The 14430-nt window shown below is 37.6% G+C and overlaps 1 protein-coding gene across 3 annotated transcripts in view; it reads right to left on the bottom strand.

Annotated features, from left to right (window-relative positions):
- The window catches only part of ANO10 (anoctamin 10), a 121279-nt gene that overhangs the window by 106463 nt on the left and 386 nt on the right, over positions 1 to 14430 (bottom strand). The window contains exons 2-9 of one of the 3 annotated variants that reach the window (XM_054273694.1): positions 13503 to 13624; positions 11464 to 11637; positions 10334 to 10516; positions 8802 to 8936; positions 7214 to 7333; positions 4710 to 5279; positions 2310 to 2365; positions 830 to 904 (exon numbers count right to left, since the gene is read on the bottom strand). In XM_054273694.1, the coding sequence (XP_054129669.1) occupies positions 830 to 904; positions 2310 to 2365; positions 4710 to 5279; positions 7214 to 7333; positions 8802 to 8936; positions 10334 to 10516; positions 11464 to 11623 (1299 nt within the window). In that variant the 5' untranslated portion in view covers positions 11624 to 11637; positions 13503 to 13624. The remainder of the gene's footprint in view (positions 1 to 829; positions 905 to 2309; positions 2366 to 4709; positions 5280 to 7213; positions 7334 to 8801; positions 8937 to 10333; positions 10517 to 11463; positions 11638 to 13502; positions 13625 to 14430) is intronic. The other 2 variants (XM_054273693.1, XM_054273692.1) reach the window with 2 other exon arrangements.

Raw genomic sequence — 14430 nt, 5'->3', positions numbered from 1 at the left:
AGTATATGAAAAGTGTAGATGATCTAGTTCCCATCCTTTTCTGTGTGCTGAAAAGGGCTAATTAGGAGTTAGCAGTCTAAATATTTTGTGTGTCTGGTTGTATCTTGAAAACAGTACACCAAGTACAATGAAGAGCAATGCTTATTTAATATATGCCAATGACACTCACAGAACTAAAGACAGATTTTTTTTTTTTCTCTATGCTTCTCATTTCTTGATTTTACCTGAAGTAGAGAAAATGTCACAAATATTATGTCTGGTACAGGTATGTAAAGTGTTTTGCTAGAGACCACTTCAGAGTAACAGAGGTCTTGAGCTGAAGTTCTTGTTGTACTGCTCATTATGTTCAGAGCAAAAATATTTTCCTTCTACCAAATTTTCATGCACTGGAGTGTGAAAGTTGATTTAAAATACCGACTACAAATCATTTTTGCTTTTATTTCTTCTCAGATCCTCACTGCAGTCGAACTTAATCACGACCCTATCCTCAAGAGTCTCTCATTAAGAACACTACAGAGAAGAACATCTTCTAACATAAAAGGAAATAGAGAGGAAATGAAAATTTCCCAGTCTCATCTGTGTGAGAGAATAATCAAATTTATTTGAAAACAGTTCCTCATTTATACAGAGAGAAAGAATTACTCTACTCTGCTATGATTCTGTAATAATGTTAGGGGAACTGAAACATGGAAGCTAGATTTCTAAGAAAATATGGATGAAATATATTAATTGCCAAGTTTATGTTTTAGAATAAATATTGAAGTCTGTTTTAATCAATCCTTTCTTTTCCTAGATTCACCAACATTCTTAAGATGTTTTTGGAACTCACCTGCCTCAAAAGCTTCATATCAAACATCACAAAGGCAATGTAGAATAGAGATGCAAAACAATTTAAGAAGTTGAACTGCAAATAAAAATATTTGGCTTTAGTACTTGAGCAAAAGTTCACACGCGAATATCATCTAACTTAACAGCACCCTGACTAAATGGCTTCCATGGACATGTAAACTGCCCATCAAAATTTTCTTTACCCTTAGCTCAGAAGAAACACATTTTCAATATTGTTCTTACTCAGCTTTTCCATTTAACAAGCTTAATGCTCTCCTAAAGCAAAGCGAACAAAGAGAGCTACAACTGAATTACAAAATGTGGACATTAAAAACACATCATCTTCTACTTAAATTTAATTTTTTGGCAATTTCTCCAGATAACATTAGAAAAGGGATATATTGATCTTTATTTACAGCAGTGACTTATTTTAAAAGAGATACTTTGTCAAAATATACGTGCTGGCTGATACGTCTCTCAATCTCTAAAAACAGTCCTTTATATATGTTAGCTGCAGTTTACGTTTAATCACTTCAAAAGGTTTTATGGCCAAGAGAAATAGTCCCTACTTCTAAAATGAGACATAATTACAGTATTTAATCAAACTCTGAAGCTTCCTACATGCTCTAAGTGCTGCAGCTCCTGTTTTGGAGCTTTTGGCCAATATAGATAATATTGGGAGTGCAGAGAGCCATTCACAGACTGAGAATGAAAACTGAGGGAAACTTACACTTGATAGTTCATAATTTTTTAAATCATTTTGTATAAATAACCTATGGAGAAAAAGAAATGGTCCTAAGTTTTATGGGAAAGGCTACAGGAGAAGACAAAAGTTTAAGTGATAGCTACAAGAGTTTTAGATCCAGAGGTTACCAGTAACAGATGGGTAATACCAAGATTTAACACAAAGAAAGCCCCAAAACAAAACAAACAAATCCCAAATAAACACACACACATATACAAAAGCATGGTGAAGGAAATAAAGAAGGAACTCTAAGGAAATTGAGAAAATAAAAAAGGAAGAAACTTAAATGATCTTTTCAAAAAGGAAACGAAGATTAGACAAATGAAATAGATCTGGATCTGCTATGAGCTACACAGGAGTAGACTGACAGGTTGTCTGAATGTTAATATAGGAGGAAGTTAATACATGAATTTTTCAAAATATGGTTTACCATAAAACTGAGCAAAAAATAGCTCTCAGTTGAAGACAGGACCAAACCAATTAAGAGAAACTTATATATACAGCATCCAATGAATGAACAATTCAATACAAATAAAAAGCCAACTCTCCACTATAAGAGAGGCATCTAAAATAGTCATCAGTTACTGCAACCATAACAGAAATCTTGTTTACTCTGATATTTGTGCTACTATTTGGCCTTGAGCAAAACTGCAGGTCACTGTGGTAATGCTAGGAAAGCACTAATAAAATACAGCACAAGCTGTCTTTTTAAAAGCTGCTTATATGACAAACTTACCACTAAAACCTTCAGAATTAAGTGATTCTGATATGAAGATTCCAGCCTGTGATTTTCTAAAATACCAACAAAATTATTAATTAGTAAACAGCAGAAGCTCCTACCATTTAAACATTGCTATCCAAACAGTGAACAGACACTGTTAGTTCACATGGAAATTACTTATCTAATAGTTGTCCAACACTTCATGGTAGAAAGAATTTATATTGTACCAATACCTCATCTAATTTATGAAGCTAAATTGAGCCACAGCATTATCCATCCATATTTTTGACTACAACTCCAGTATGTTTTCAGCCACAAAAGTTCCTTCTTTTATCTATTTCTTACCCTGAAGAGCTATTTTATAAAACATCCATCACTCTTAAGGCTTAACAAAATGTGTCTAGTAATTGATTGCTCTTTTAACTGAAAACTAATGGGAATATATAATGAAAAGTAAAAATAACAAATTTGATTCAAAACCAGTAAATGCTCACAGAAATATTCCCATCTTTCTCCAAGGAATTTAGATAAGACCCTACACTCTAAAGCAAGACTAGAGTATGTGAAGTTCAACAGATGCATTACTCATTCTAAATTGAGATTTTCAGTTCACTGAAGATAAACTGTCAGAACCTGATGGTTCAGGAAGGATGATATACTAGAGGTGAGAAAAGGGAAGTGGATGGGAGATTTTCAATTTCTTTCTGCTATTTTGTTAGATTGTACCTTTAAAGCCCTGGGTAAGCAGCAACTGGGAAGGCAGCACACCAGCAGGTGATGTGTCAACGAGGCTGAAAGGAGACACCATCACCTACGGACCTTGCTCAGGACAAACCAGCAGAGCTCTGCTCTGCAGGAGCATCAAGTTAGGCCTGGCATGTGAAAATGAACTCAAGTGACTGCAATTTTTACTTTCAGCTTTCACTACACAATCAGCTTTCATGATAAACAGGTGCAAGAGGGGAGCTTAAAACACCCCAGATTGTTTCCCATGCTTTGTCACTTTAGTTGTTAAAGTCAGATCCTATCTGAAAATATGCCAGGTGTGAGAGAAGATAGGAGAGCCAGATGAGCTTTTTAGCCTATTGAGAGCATGGCAGCAGAAACATACATTGACAGCACAGAAAAGGCACAAGCTCTCAGTGTAGCAGGTTACATAAATACTGCCTCTGCTGAATATGAAACATCAGCTTAAACCCAAAAAAGTCTGGATTAAAAAATCCCTTGAGTCGCCTGTTAAAGACATTTTAGTCTATCAGACCAACATAACTGGGTATTTCACAGAAATGCCTTTTTTTGCACTACAGTAAAAACAATGAAACAAAACAGCCAACTGAGCCCTAGATATGAATTTTTAAATCACTATTTAAGTAAAAACCTTGAACAGTCACAAACAAAGAAATTGCTTGCTTTTACTATCACGGATGTCAGCTTGAATTTGCTGAGCAAATCATTTTGGCAAGCATAACCAACCCCCACATCAGCACCTGTTTTTATTCTGTCTTCTGCATCAACCTCCCCTTTGCTTTATCTTTCTTCTGTCAATTTTCTGGGTTTCCATCTTTAGTAATCTGGATTCTGTCCTGCAAATCAATGCCATATGGAGCTACGTGAAGCAGTTAATTCTCCATTAGCTTAACCTATTAACTTTGTCTGAAAGTGACTTCATATGTCTGTAGAAGTGCTAAAATTCAAAATAAACACCAGCATTTCACTGTCCTTATGTTAGGCTGCCAAACACAAGGCCCAATCTGTTAAATAGATCACACACACAGGAGGGAAAAAAAGGTAATCTCTTATAACATTCCTCCTGTTCTGAGAGTGCCCAGAGAAAGACATTTTGATTGGAATGTGGAATCCCAGTCTTTATTATGTGTGTAGCATACATAAACACTCTCATGTGATATTCAGAGTGCGCTTAGATTAGGTTCCATTACCTCAGTGCCTCTGCCCTCTGCATTGATGCACAGTAGACTAAAGCATAGTAAGCAAAGCCAGGCTGTGGGTGCAACTTGCCAGGACAATCCTTCCTGCCATCCATGCACCTCTGAGCTCTTATCCTCATGCTCTACCCCCATCCCTTTTGCCATCACCATCGCTGAGACAGCCAGACAAAGAGCTAAATCAGGGAGGGAAAACTTATGCACCAAAGGCAGAGGGAGGCTGAGGAGCAAGGCAGGATCCCCCCTTCTGATGGAATGTCAGACTCAGACCAAATTAAACCAAATCTGAAACTGCAATCTCACAACATTCAAAATATAAGAAGCTAAAATTGCCGTCTCTTTTACCCTACAGCAAGAACCGACTTTGGGAAAGCTCTTTAGCATTCTGTTGAACAAGAGCTCACAGTAATGGATTCTACAAAGAAAGATAGATTTTCTAATTTGAAAGAAGAAGAATGAACAACTTTCTTACCCCAGGATGTTAAGAATTCAGCGGCATACCGATAGATTAGGTTCATAATTTCAATGACAACGGCATAGATGATACTGGGCACGTACAGCATCAAGCTGCTGAAGTTAGACTCGTTCTCTTTGTGATAATCCAGAGCCCACTGCTCCAAGTCAAAGTAAATCATCATCACGTACAGTGAGAAGTAGAGGCAAAGGCACACAAATGGTAAGGACACCAGGTAAATCCGTAACTGTCTCTTAATGCTCGAGTACATTGGCTCCTCCCTGCCAGTGACAGGATTGATCCCCAGCACGCCGTGGAAGCCTGGTCTTGGCTCCTCAAACTGTCGTTTCATCAGCAGCGTGCCCCAGCGGTAGGTCAGGATGGCGCACATGCGCTTCCACACCTCCAGAATCACAGTGGACCACAGCAGATTGAACGTGGCAAACATCACGTATTTGTCGTAGTCTTCCCACGCAAACACGTAATAGGGAATCCCAATGACAGCCATTGGAATCAAAGCAAACGTGAAGTATTCCAAGAAGCCAAAGTAGAGAGCAATGGTTTCACCAAAGTAGCAGCGTATGTCGTCTGCAGAAAGAAATAAATCAGCTAAGACTACACCTAACAGAGATGTCAGTGCAATATCAAACTTGACCTTACATGAACTTACAATTTTTCATTGGCCAGAATGCTTTTTCTAAATAACACAATAAATATCATTGCTTTTTCTTCCTTCCTTCACCCTTATTACAAAAAGTCAGATGGCTATCTGAATTATTTTTTTAATGTTACATATATACTCACATAAACATACCATTCAGATGCAAGGAAGTCAAACAGATATCCAGAGAAAAGGGGAAAAAAAAAAAAAAAGAAAAAAACCCAACCAAAGAGAAAACACTATCATTCTTGCAGACAGAATTGATCACTGAATGCCATGGAGGATATCTGATGTAATAAAAGCCACTTTAACAGCAAATGACACACAGCTTCTGAAAATTCCCACTGGCATATGTACTCCTGGGAAATAAATTTGTTTCAGGTTGCTCAGAGACAAAAAGGGCTAGCTGTTCTTTGACAACCCTCAAGGAGCTAAAGGAATAGATGGACAGGTGTATCAAAATCTTAAATCTTAGACACATCAGATAGAGTATGCAGGCTGAGATAATCTCTTCAGCAGACAACTGATACATAAAATACATAACTACTGTACTCACTAAGTTTGTCTGCTCAGGTGCTACAGAGACTTAAGAAGTGCACCAACAATGGGTACATTTCATTACAGATATATTACCTCCAAGAAGACACGTCACTTATCTTACTAATAAAAAAATATAGGATTATTATTCATATCATCTAGAAATTATTAGATACAGAAATGCCTACCAAACAGTTTAGAAAGCTGAAATCTCTTGTCTTTGCCTGCTTGGACAACCAGACTGCTTGTATGCCACTGTTTTGTATTTACTAGCTTAAAGAAACAGCCATAGAAGCATGACCTCTGAACTACCACAGTGTATTACCTCAGTAATAAACTACCACCAAAAAAAACTCACATGCAATACCAGAATATTCTTATGGCTTACAAAACACTACAACAGAAGTTTACAATTGTCAACCAGATAAAGTCTCTGAAAGCAAGAAGGAAAGGTAAACAGACAGAAGAATCAGCACTCTAACATCCCAGTCAATCAAAAATTCATTAACAAATACATTCAAGTGTAGGTCATTAGCATCAATTCACACTCCAACATGAAAGACATCCCTAAATTAGTACACACTTAACAGGCTCCTGGGATTTACTTCAAAATTTTGTATGGATTCAGTGCCAAAAAAAAAAAAACCCCTTTCTGACATAAACAAAAGACCAGCACACAATAAGGCTCTAACACAATACTCTAGAGGTAGGAATTATCGAGCCAGATTTTAACTTCCTGCAGCTCAGGAAAGAACCTCAAACAACTGCAAGACCCAGAGATTTATAATTAGGCAAGCTCCCAAATGCTTATTTTCTTATTTTTAAATAAAGTTTACAGGTTTACAGTTTAGAACTTAGCTTTCCACATTGCCTGACTAAGAATTATATTCATTTTAAGATTATTCAGTATCTAAAATATACTCATGCCAGTGATGCTGGCATGCAGCAACATACAGTCTTCATTCAGACACTGAATTTAAAACAAACAGTTGTAAACACAATTTTGACACACCTACAACACAAAAAAGCTTTGGGAGTTCCAGACACGTGGGAGCTTGGCAAGGGTCAGTTTGAAAAAACAGTCTTGACTTGGACCATTCCTGTTTTACTGATAGGTGGGGAGAATTTGTGATGTGCAGAATGCTGTTACATGGAAACTCACAGACTACAGACTCTGAAACCACCAATTCTGCAAGTCTACAATCATTTCAGCAGGTCACACAGGAAACACTAAAAGAGGAAAAACTAGTCCAAATAGTAAAAGAGCAGTGGTCTGATTTCACAACTCCACTGCATGACCACAATGCAAAGGCTGTTCACATACCTAAAGGTTGATAACCAATTTTCACTCGGCCATACCAGCTGTGAGAAAGCTTCTTCAACTCTTCTCTATCATGCAGAGGGAAAATTTGAACAAGAATACCACTGGTCAATAATCTTCTCACTAGAAGAGAAAAGAAAAAATAGATACCTGGCACTCCTTCACAGGGTAGTGAAGGTGACATAAGTAAACAGGTTATGTTGTGTATTTACCAAGCCTAAAGTCCGTTCAAAATAGATCTAGCACTCAAATCCAAAAAAAATTGTCTCATGTTAATTAAAACATTGAGAGCAGTTATACCTATTCCTGCAAACACTGTGCTGCCCACTGGAAGACAGAGCAACCTTTTTACATATAGTAACAACTCAACAGCTTTGCAATATAGCCAGATGCAGCTTCAATAGCAAAAAGTGCTACAGGTCAGGACTTAAATGCCACATGCAGCTTTGCAGAGATAGCCACAAAGCCATCATGGTACTAATTATAGGAAAGATACAAAAAAACCCCTTTGAATTACCAGTTTACACTAATTCATAAATTTAATCACATCTTCATTGCAAGCAAACTACACATTCCTCAATTTGTATTTAGCTTTGTTATGGAAAGCAATACTACATGTGTGGATAAACAATTAACAAACTGCTCTGAAGTTACAACCATAGAAAAAATAAAATGTATTAAGAAACAGGGAGGCACTGAAGTGTGACACTATTTCATTATTTCCCATCATCATCTGCTTCACACAACTAGGAAAATACTTTAGCTATATACAAAATCACCAATGTAAACTCATCTGCCATCTACATTTATTTACATTTCTTTGAACACAGTTTTTTTGAACAAAATTATTAAAATACATTCTCCTAAGAATCTGTAGCATCTCTGCCAACAAACTACTTTGAGCTACCATAAAAATAGCACCAGCTCTCATTGCTTCTTTCTCCCATGAAAAGAAAAAGCTCTTAAAGCAAAGAGGAATACCAGTGAAACCAAATAAATAAACCTTCCTATTTTGAAATTTTTAACTCTGGAGCACTAGTACTCATTCCAGTATTTTTATACAGAAAGAATCCAAATACACAATCATGCAGCTTAAATAATAAATACTTTTGGTACTAATTAAAAATAATTGATAACCCCAACATGTGCAAAAGCTACTCAGCTGAAGAGAACATAAGGCCAGAGCCCCGGCCTCACAGAACAACTCAGGGTGGACAGCACTCTGGAAGTAATCCAGTCCACCTTCCTGCTCAAGATAGGTGTGGCTTAAATCAGGCTGCTCAGGGCTTGTCTAGCAGAATTCAGAAGCCTCCCAGGACAGTTACCAACAATCTCTTTAAATATTTGATCAAATGTTTGATTACCCTGTTGAAAAAAATACTTTCTTGATACCCATGCAGAATTTATCTTGTTGTATTGTGCATCTATTGACTTTTGCCCTAATCTGAAGCAGTGAAAAAACAAATTTGGTTAAAAACAGTGGGACTTGAACATCTGAAGGACTTCTCTTCATTAAAGGAATTTTTTTTTCACCATGAACACTATCCTACATGAACTCAGTGAGTTAGAGGCAACAAACTACATTACTTACCAATTGATTTTCCTGGGTACAGTTTTGCCTGAGGATATCCAGGGATCATTTTTTCATCTCTGGCTCTCAAATTTTCAAGTTCATGTTTGATGATGTACTGACATTCCGCCATTGTAAGGAAATCTTGATTGTCATCTAAATAAAAAGGAAGGTTGTATGAAATGGTGCAGCACATGGATACAACCCTGGCAGCAAACAACTACAAAAAATTACCAGAATCAGGGAAAAAAATATTACAGCAATAAACCCATGTCAACCCCATCCCTTTATCATCATGCAAAAAAATTAGATTTTCTTGACATAAAAACAATTTTTTCCCCATTAAGAATTAAGAAACTATAGGGATTGCCCTAAATACACTAAGTAAAAAGCTAATATATCAACAAAACCCTAATACAAAGAATAACAGTATATTATAGTTTAGCTGCCACCAGAAATGCCACCAAGACAACACAGACTGCAGGGTTTCTTTCCTAGGTGACAATTTCTCTGATTGCACATGGACAAAACTAAAATTACACTTGTGTTTTTAAAAAGAAAAAATACCAGGAGATACAGCCAAAAATATGTTTACAGCAGTTGGAAATCCAGCTAATCCTAGAGATTCTGTTAGCAGTGGAATTTGTGACAGATTTGCATTAATAATGTAAAGGCATGAAAGAAATGGAAGTGGCACTTTTGCAACTGACAATTCTTGTGAAGGCTTCCTAATTTCAGGAAAGCAAGGTCACAAAACTGAAGGCACTGCAACAGTTATTGCACAGCAGCGGTGTTGAGCAAAACTGCCACTGAACAACAAAACTTAAAAATTGTCTGAGACAGACCCAAGAACCTTTGTATTGAAAAACGTGGTGAAAGGCATCCTTCAAACAGGCACAGTAACAGTATTAGCAATACTAAGCTGGAACTCCAATATTTACCTGCAGAGTAAAAAATGAGTTCTGCCACTGTAAGGGCATTAAATACCTTACAAGCAGCACATTTAAAAGGAAATGTTCCTGTATTGGCATTCCCACCAAATAAAAGAGTAAAAAGGAACGATTCCACTAATCATGTCCAAGTCCCACCGAATGCATCTGTAGTGTTAATTGTTGTTTGTTTGATGTGTACATGTAACAGAGAAAAATGCTTCTATTTTTTCCAGCTTATTTTAAGATCATAAGCCTCAAAACTGGCTCACAGAAATTAAATTGCTCCATTAATTCATAACATGGATTGATAATCATAAAATCGTGTTTATCAACTCCTTTTCTTGTCTTATTTCCCAAGGAAATCTTTCATACAAGTAAGAGACTATCTGGGGCATAGAAAAGCATGAAGGAAAAAACAAAAGAATTAAAGCCATGTGGAAGAAACCAAAATTCATTAAATTTCCATAGTTAAAAACAAGTTTTTTTTTCATGGCTTGGTCTTCCACTTGCTGTTCACAGTTACCATTCCAAGGAATAGAAAGACTGTAAAAGATTTAGCAGCGTAATGGCTTTTAATCTTTAGTCACCTATGCAATGACAAAGATTCCTACCATTGCTTACCTGCATAATGTTTGAAAGTTTTTCTACTGCTGTAGGTAAAAGTTCTCATTGAGTTATCACTGCATTCCTTCACCAAACCTACAGCTTCAGCTCCCAGCAACAGCCTTAAGTGGGAAGCCCCAACTAGATAAATATTTTCCACTCCATTTTCTGTAACCAGTGGTTTTATCAGTAGCTGCGCACCTTTGGAGTAAACAGGGGTAAAATAAGCAAGAAAATACATTAAAATTATGTCTAAAAGCCCTAGCATTTTAGCATCCAATGTATTTGTCTAGCTAACAGGACTGCTGAAAATGTCTCTTTTTAAGGGCACAAAGAGTTAAGGTTTCAACAGTACTTGACATAGGTTCTTCAGAATCTTGCAGGGTCACCCCCTGATTTAGCCTGTTTCTGTTGAAGCACTCTCAGCAATGAACTGGAAGAATGAGGACTGTTTGGATCTATTCCCCTAAGGTTCACACCATAAAAGCAAGAAGTGCTTCTGCAAACACTTCAATTGGTTTTAAGGAGACTAGATTTTTGAAGCAGAAACATCCCTAACTTACCTAAAAGAGGCCTGAAAGCAAGTTTGTAGTCACAAATCCATCAGCCACAGAAATATTACTGACCATAAGCTATAAGTTACAACAGCCACGAATAATGACTTTTTTAAAAAAGTTTTAAAAAAGTCCAAGGAATTACAAATAAATTAGACTAACTTCAATTGCCAGAAGCATACCAAAATGAGTAATACTGAAATATTGCCTTTTTAGGACCATTCATGCTAACAAAAATATAAATAAAACCCAACATGAAGTTATCAAGATTAAATTGCTACTACGTTTCTGCAAGCAACAGGAGAAACATGTCTAGACAACTGCTTTAAAAACTGAAATCAAAACTACATTGAAACATAGGTAATCAGGGACTCAGTGCAAAAAACTGAAGAATTCTTGAGCTCAACTGGCATTTGACCTTAAGCTAATGTTTTCATTAATAACAGGGTTAAGTGGGTTCAAAAAATGCAAAACAAGATTGGCAAGCAATCATTATACCACAAATTCCCTGAAAACTAATTTTCTGTAAGCCTTCATATTATGGTGACAGCAAATTTGATTTCAAAGTGCTACAGAAGATCATACTGTACTCACCTCCATTTGCCTTTTTGTCCACAATTCGTTTAGTGAACCATTCTATGGTTTCTTCTTTGGTGCCTTTTGCAAGTTCAATTACTACCAGGGGCCTGAAGTTAGACTCAGCAGTATCCAAGAAAGACCAGCTTTCCACCATCTCTTTCATTTTTCCTGCCATCTCCTGAGAGCTTCCTAAGTACAAAACCAAAATAAAATGCAAGTGCTAAAAAATAGCTGGTACAAACCTAAAACCCACAAAACTTTACTGAAGTGAGTTACACACAAGTCTGTGCTTATCAAAGGCATAGGTGTGCACGAGGTTGAGTAACCTCTGCAGTTGTCAAGATGTTACTGATCTCCCATGGCATTTAAGTCCTACTCTCTATGTAGGAAAACTGCTGTTGCTATGTATAGCAAAGCAGTACTGAGAGGAAAGCAAATAAACAAATTAAAACAAATCAATAAGGTGAAACTATCCTCAAAAACAACAGCCTGCTACTTCTGACAGTATATTTGTCAGCAAATGAAAACATTAACTTAGTCAAACAGATATTTAAAAATCAATAAGCTTCTTGTGGTAAGAGTATGCAAACACATTATAAGGAAGAACCCTCTCAGTTAATCTTGTGAAGCTTCAATCGTACCAAGGAAATTTATTACAATCTTGGGTAGGTGAGTAAGACGCCTATCATACTGACAGACAAATTACACTCAAAGCACTTAAATGACTTTTTGGAACCTACATACCAAGTGTTCTGTGACAAAGTCCATCTGTAAAGCACTGACAGCACAACTTTATGTGCAAATACTCCAAATGATCTAAGCAGGCCTTTACAGACTCACAGACCCACTGAGGCTGGAAAAGGCCTTCAAGACTGAGTCCAACCATTAATGCAGAAGTTCCAAGCCCACCACTAAACAATGTCCCTAAGAGCCACATCTACAGAGCTTTTAAACACCTTCAGGAATGGTGACTCAGTCATTTCCCTGGACAGCCTGTTTCAGTGCCTGACAACCCTTTCCATGATGAAATTTTTCATAGAATTTTAATGGCCCAGATTGAAGCCATTTTGTCTTGTTTTATCACTTGTTACTTGGCAGACCCCCACCTTGCAACAATCTATTTTCAAGTAGCTATAGAGAGTGATGAGGCATCCTCTTTTCTTCAGGCTGAACAACCCCAGCACTTCTCTTTAGCCTTGTTAACAAATTTTGTATGAATTATTCTACAGAGATCACTGTATCATGCTTCATAAAACAACTTAGAGATGCTGATATAAAACAAATCTGTGACCTAACCTACTCCGTTAAAAAAAAAAGTTTAAAAACCCAAACAAAAAATCTATGACAGATATAATTTACTAAATTTAAAAGTGAGGGGAAGGTTTGGTGATTTTGGTTTGGAGGTTTGGGGTATTTTTTTTAATATTAACTTGACTGAAGAAGAGAATTTACCCACGGCCTTTAAGCAGTTTCCCCACTCCTGTTAAAATACTTAATTTCTAAGGAAGTTGCTTTAAGGATGCAGTTCAGCTTTTATGACCATTATACTTCTGTGATTCAAGGACAAATCAGTCTCCAGTATTTATTATAAATTATCCTACAGAATACAGTGATACCATAAACATATGCATATCATAATAAACAAGCATATTCAGCTCGTCAATTTCAACTTAGAGAAAAAAGCTTTCAAGGCAAATTTCAATGGGGCTTTTGGTTAGTTTCACTTGCCTTTTCACAGGCACACAATTCTGCAACATACAGATTTAGAGCTCTGAACCCAAGTACTCATATCTTTAAAAAAATGCACTGGATTAATAAAGTATTTTTTAAAAATTAAGATGTGTGTCTGTATAAACAGAATGAACCACACAGAGGAAAACATAATTAAAGGTGAGGCACTGTAACTGAGCTTGTCAGTGACTGTCTTGACAAGTCACTGCACCTTAATCGAGGGTTTGCAAGGGTTTGCTAAAATTATGTCTGACACATTGTGTATATTGCCATTTCTAAAGAATGCAAAGAATGAAAAACAGTAGATAATTATTAAATATTACCTACTGGTTATTTGCTTTGCAGAACAGTTATCTCTTGAAAATAGCCTTTTTAATAAACAGTGTGCTACTCAGTGAACTTGGTTCTGATCATTTATTCAGAATCATCGTCCTTGGCATGGTGACTGTGAAAGAATCACAGAATCAAAGAATGGTTTGGTTCGGAGGTACTTTAAGGATCACTTAATTCCAATTCCCCTGCCATGGGAAGGAACACCTTCCACTAGACCAGGGTGCTCAGAGCCTGGCCTTTAGCAATGCCAGGGATGGAGTATCCACAGCTTCTCTGGGCAATCTGCTGCAGTGCCTCACCACCCTCACAGTAGGACTTCTTCCTAATATCTAGATATCTTCCTAATATCTAACCCAAAACTACTCTCTTTCAGTTTGTTATTTCCAGGCTACTGAAAACTACAACATTTGGAAGAGTTGACATACTCTTCCAAATCCTGCCTGCATGATTTCTACATTTATTTTCCTAACAGGTTGTCCAACGCCCAGCACAGACTCTATGGGAGGTAATTTAGGATGTAATTTGGCCTCTTCTTTCATCCCACACACTGTGCAACCAGTGACAGACGCAGAAGCACAGAGAACAACCCAAGAGGGCCCTCGAAGCCCCGAGCTCCCGCTCTCACGGAGTGGCTGGGTGGCGGTCACAGTTAGGTTGGAAAAGACCTCTGGGACCATGGACTCCAACCCACGACCGAGGACCGCTCTGTCACTCAGGGCAGAGGGAGCTGCAGCCCTTTTCCACGGGGTGTGGGTGCACAGCGGGTCAGAGCCAGGCTCACCGCCGGGCCTCCACCCGCTCGGCGGCCCCGGAGCCGCCGCGTCCGGGCCGTGCCCGCTCTAAGGCGGCGGAACACGGCTCCTTCCCACTGCCAGGCTGAGCCTCGCTCTTCCTTTTTAGGAACGCAAATACCGGGCA

The sequence above is a fragment of the Melozone crissalis genome, unplaced genomic scaffold (assembly GCF_028551555.1).
Source record: "Melozone crissalis strain CALT ecotype California unplaced genomic scaffold, PUWL_Pcris_2 ptg000016l_1, whole genome shotgun sequence".
NCBI lineage: Eukaryota > Metazoa > Chordata > Aves > Passeriformes > Passerellidae > Melozone > Melozone crissalis.
The sequence above is the reverse complement of the archived record's forward strand: the minus strand, read 5'-3'. Positions and strand labels throughout refer to the sequence as shown.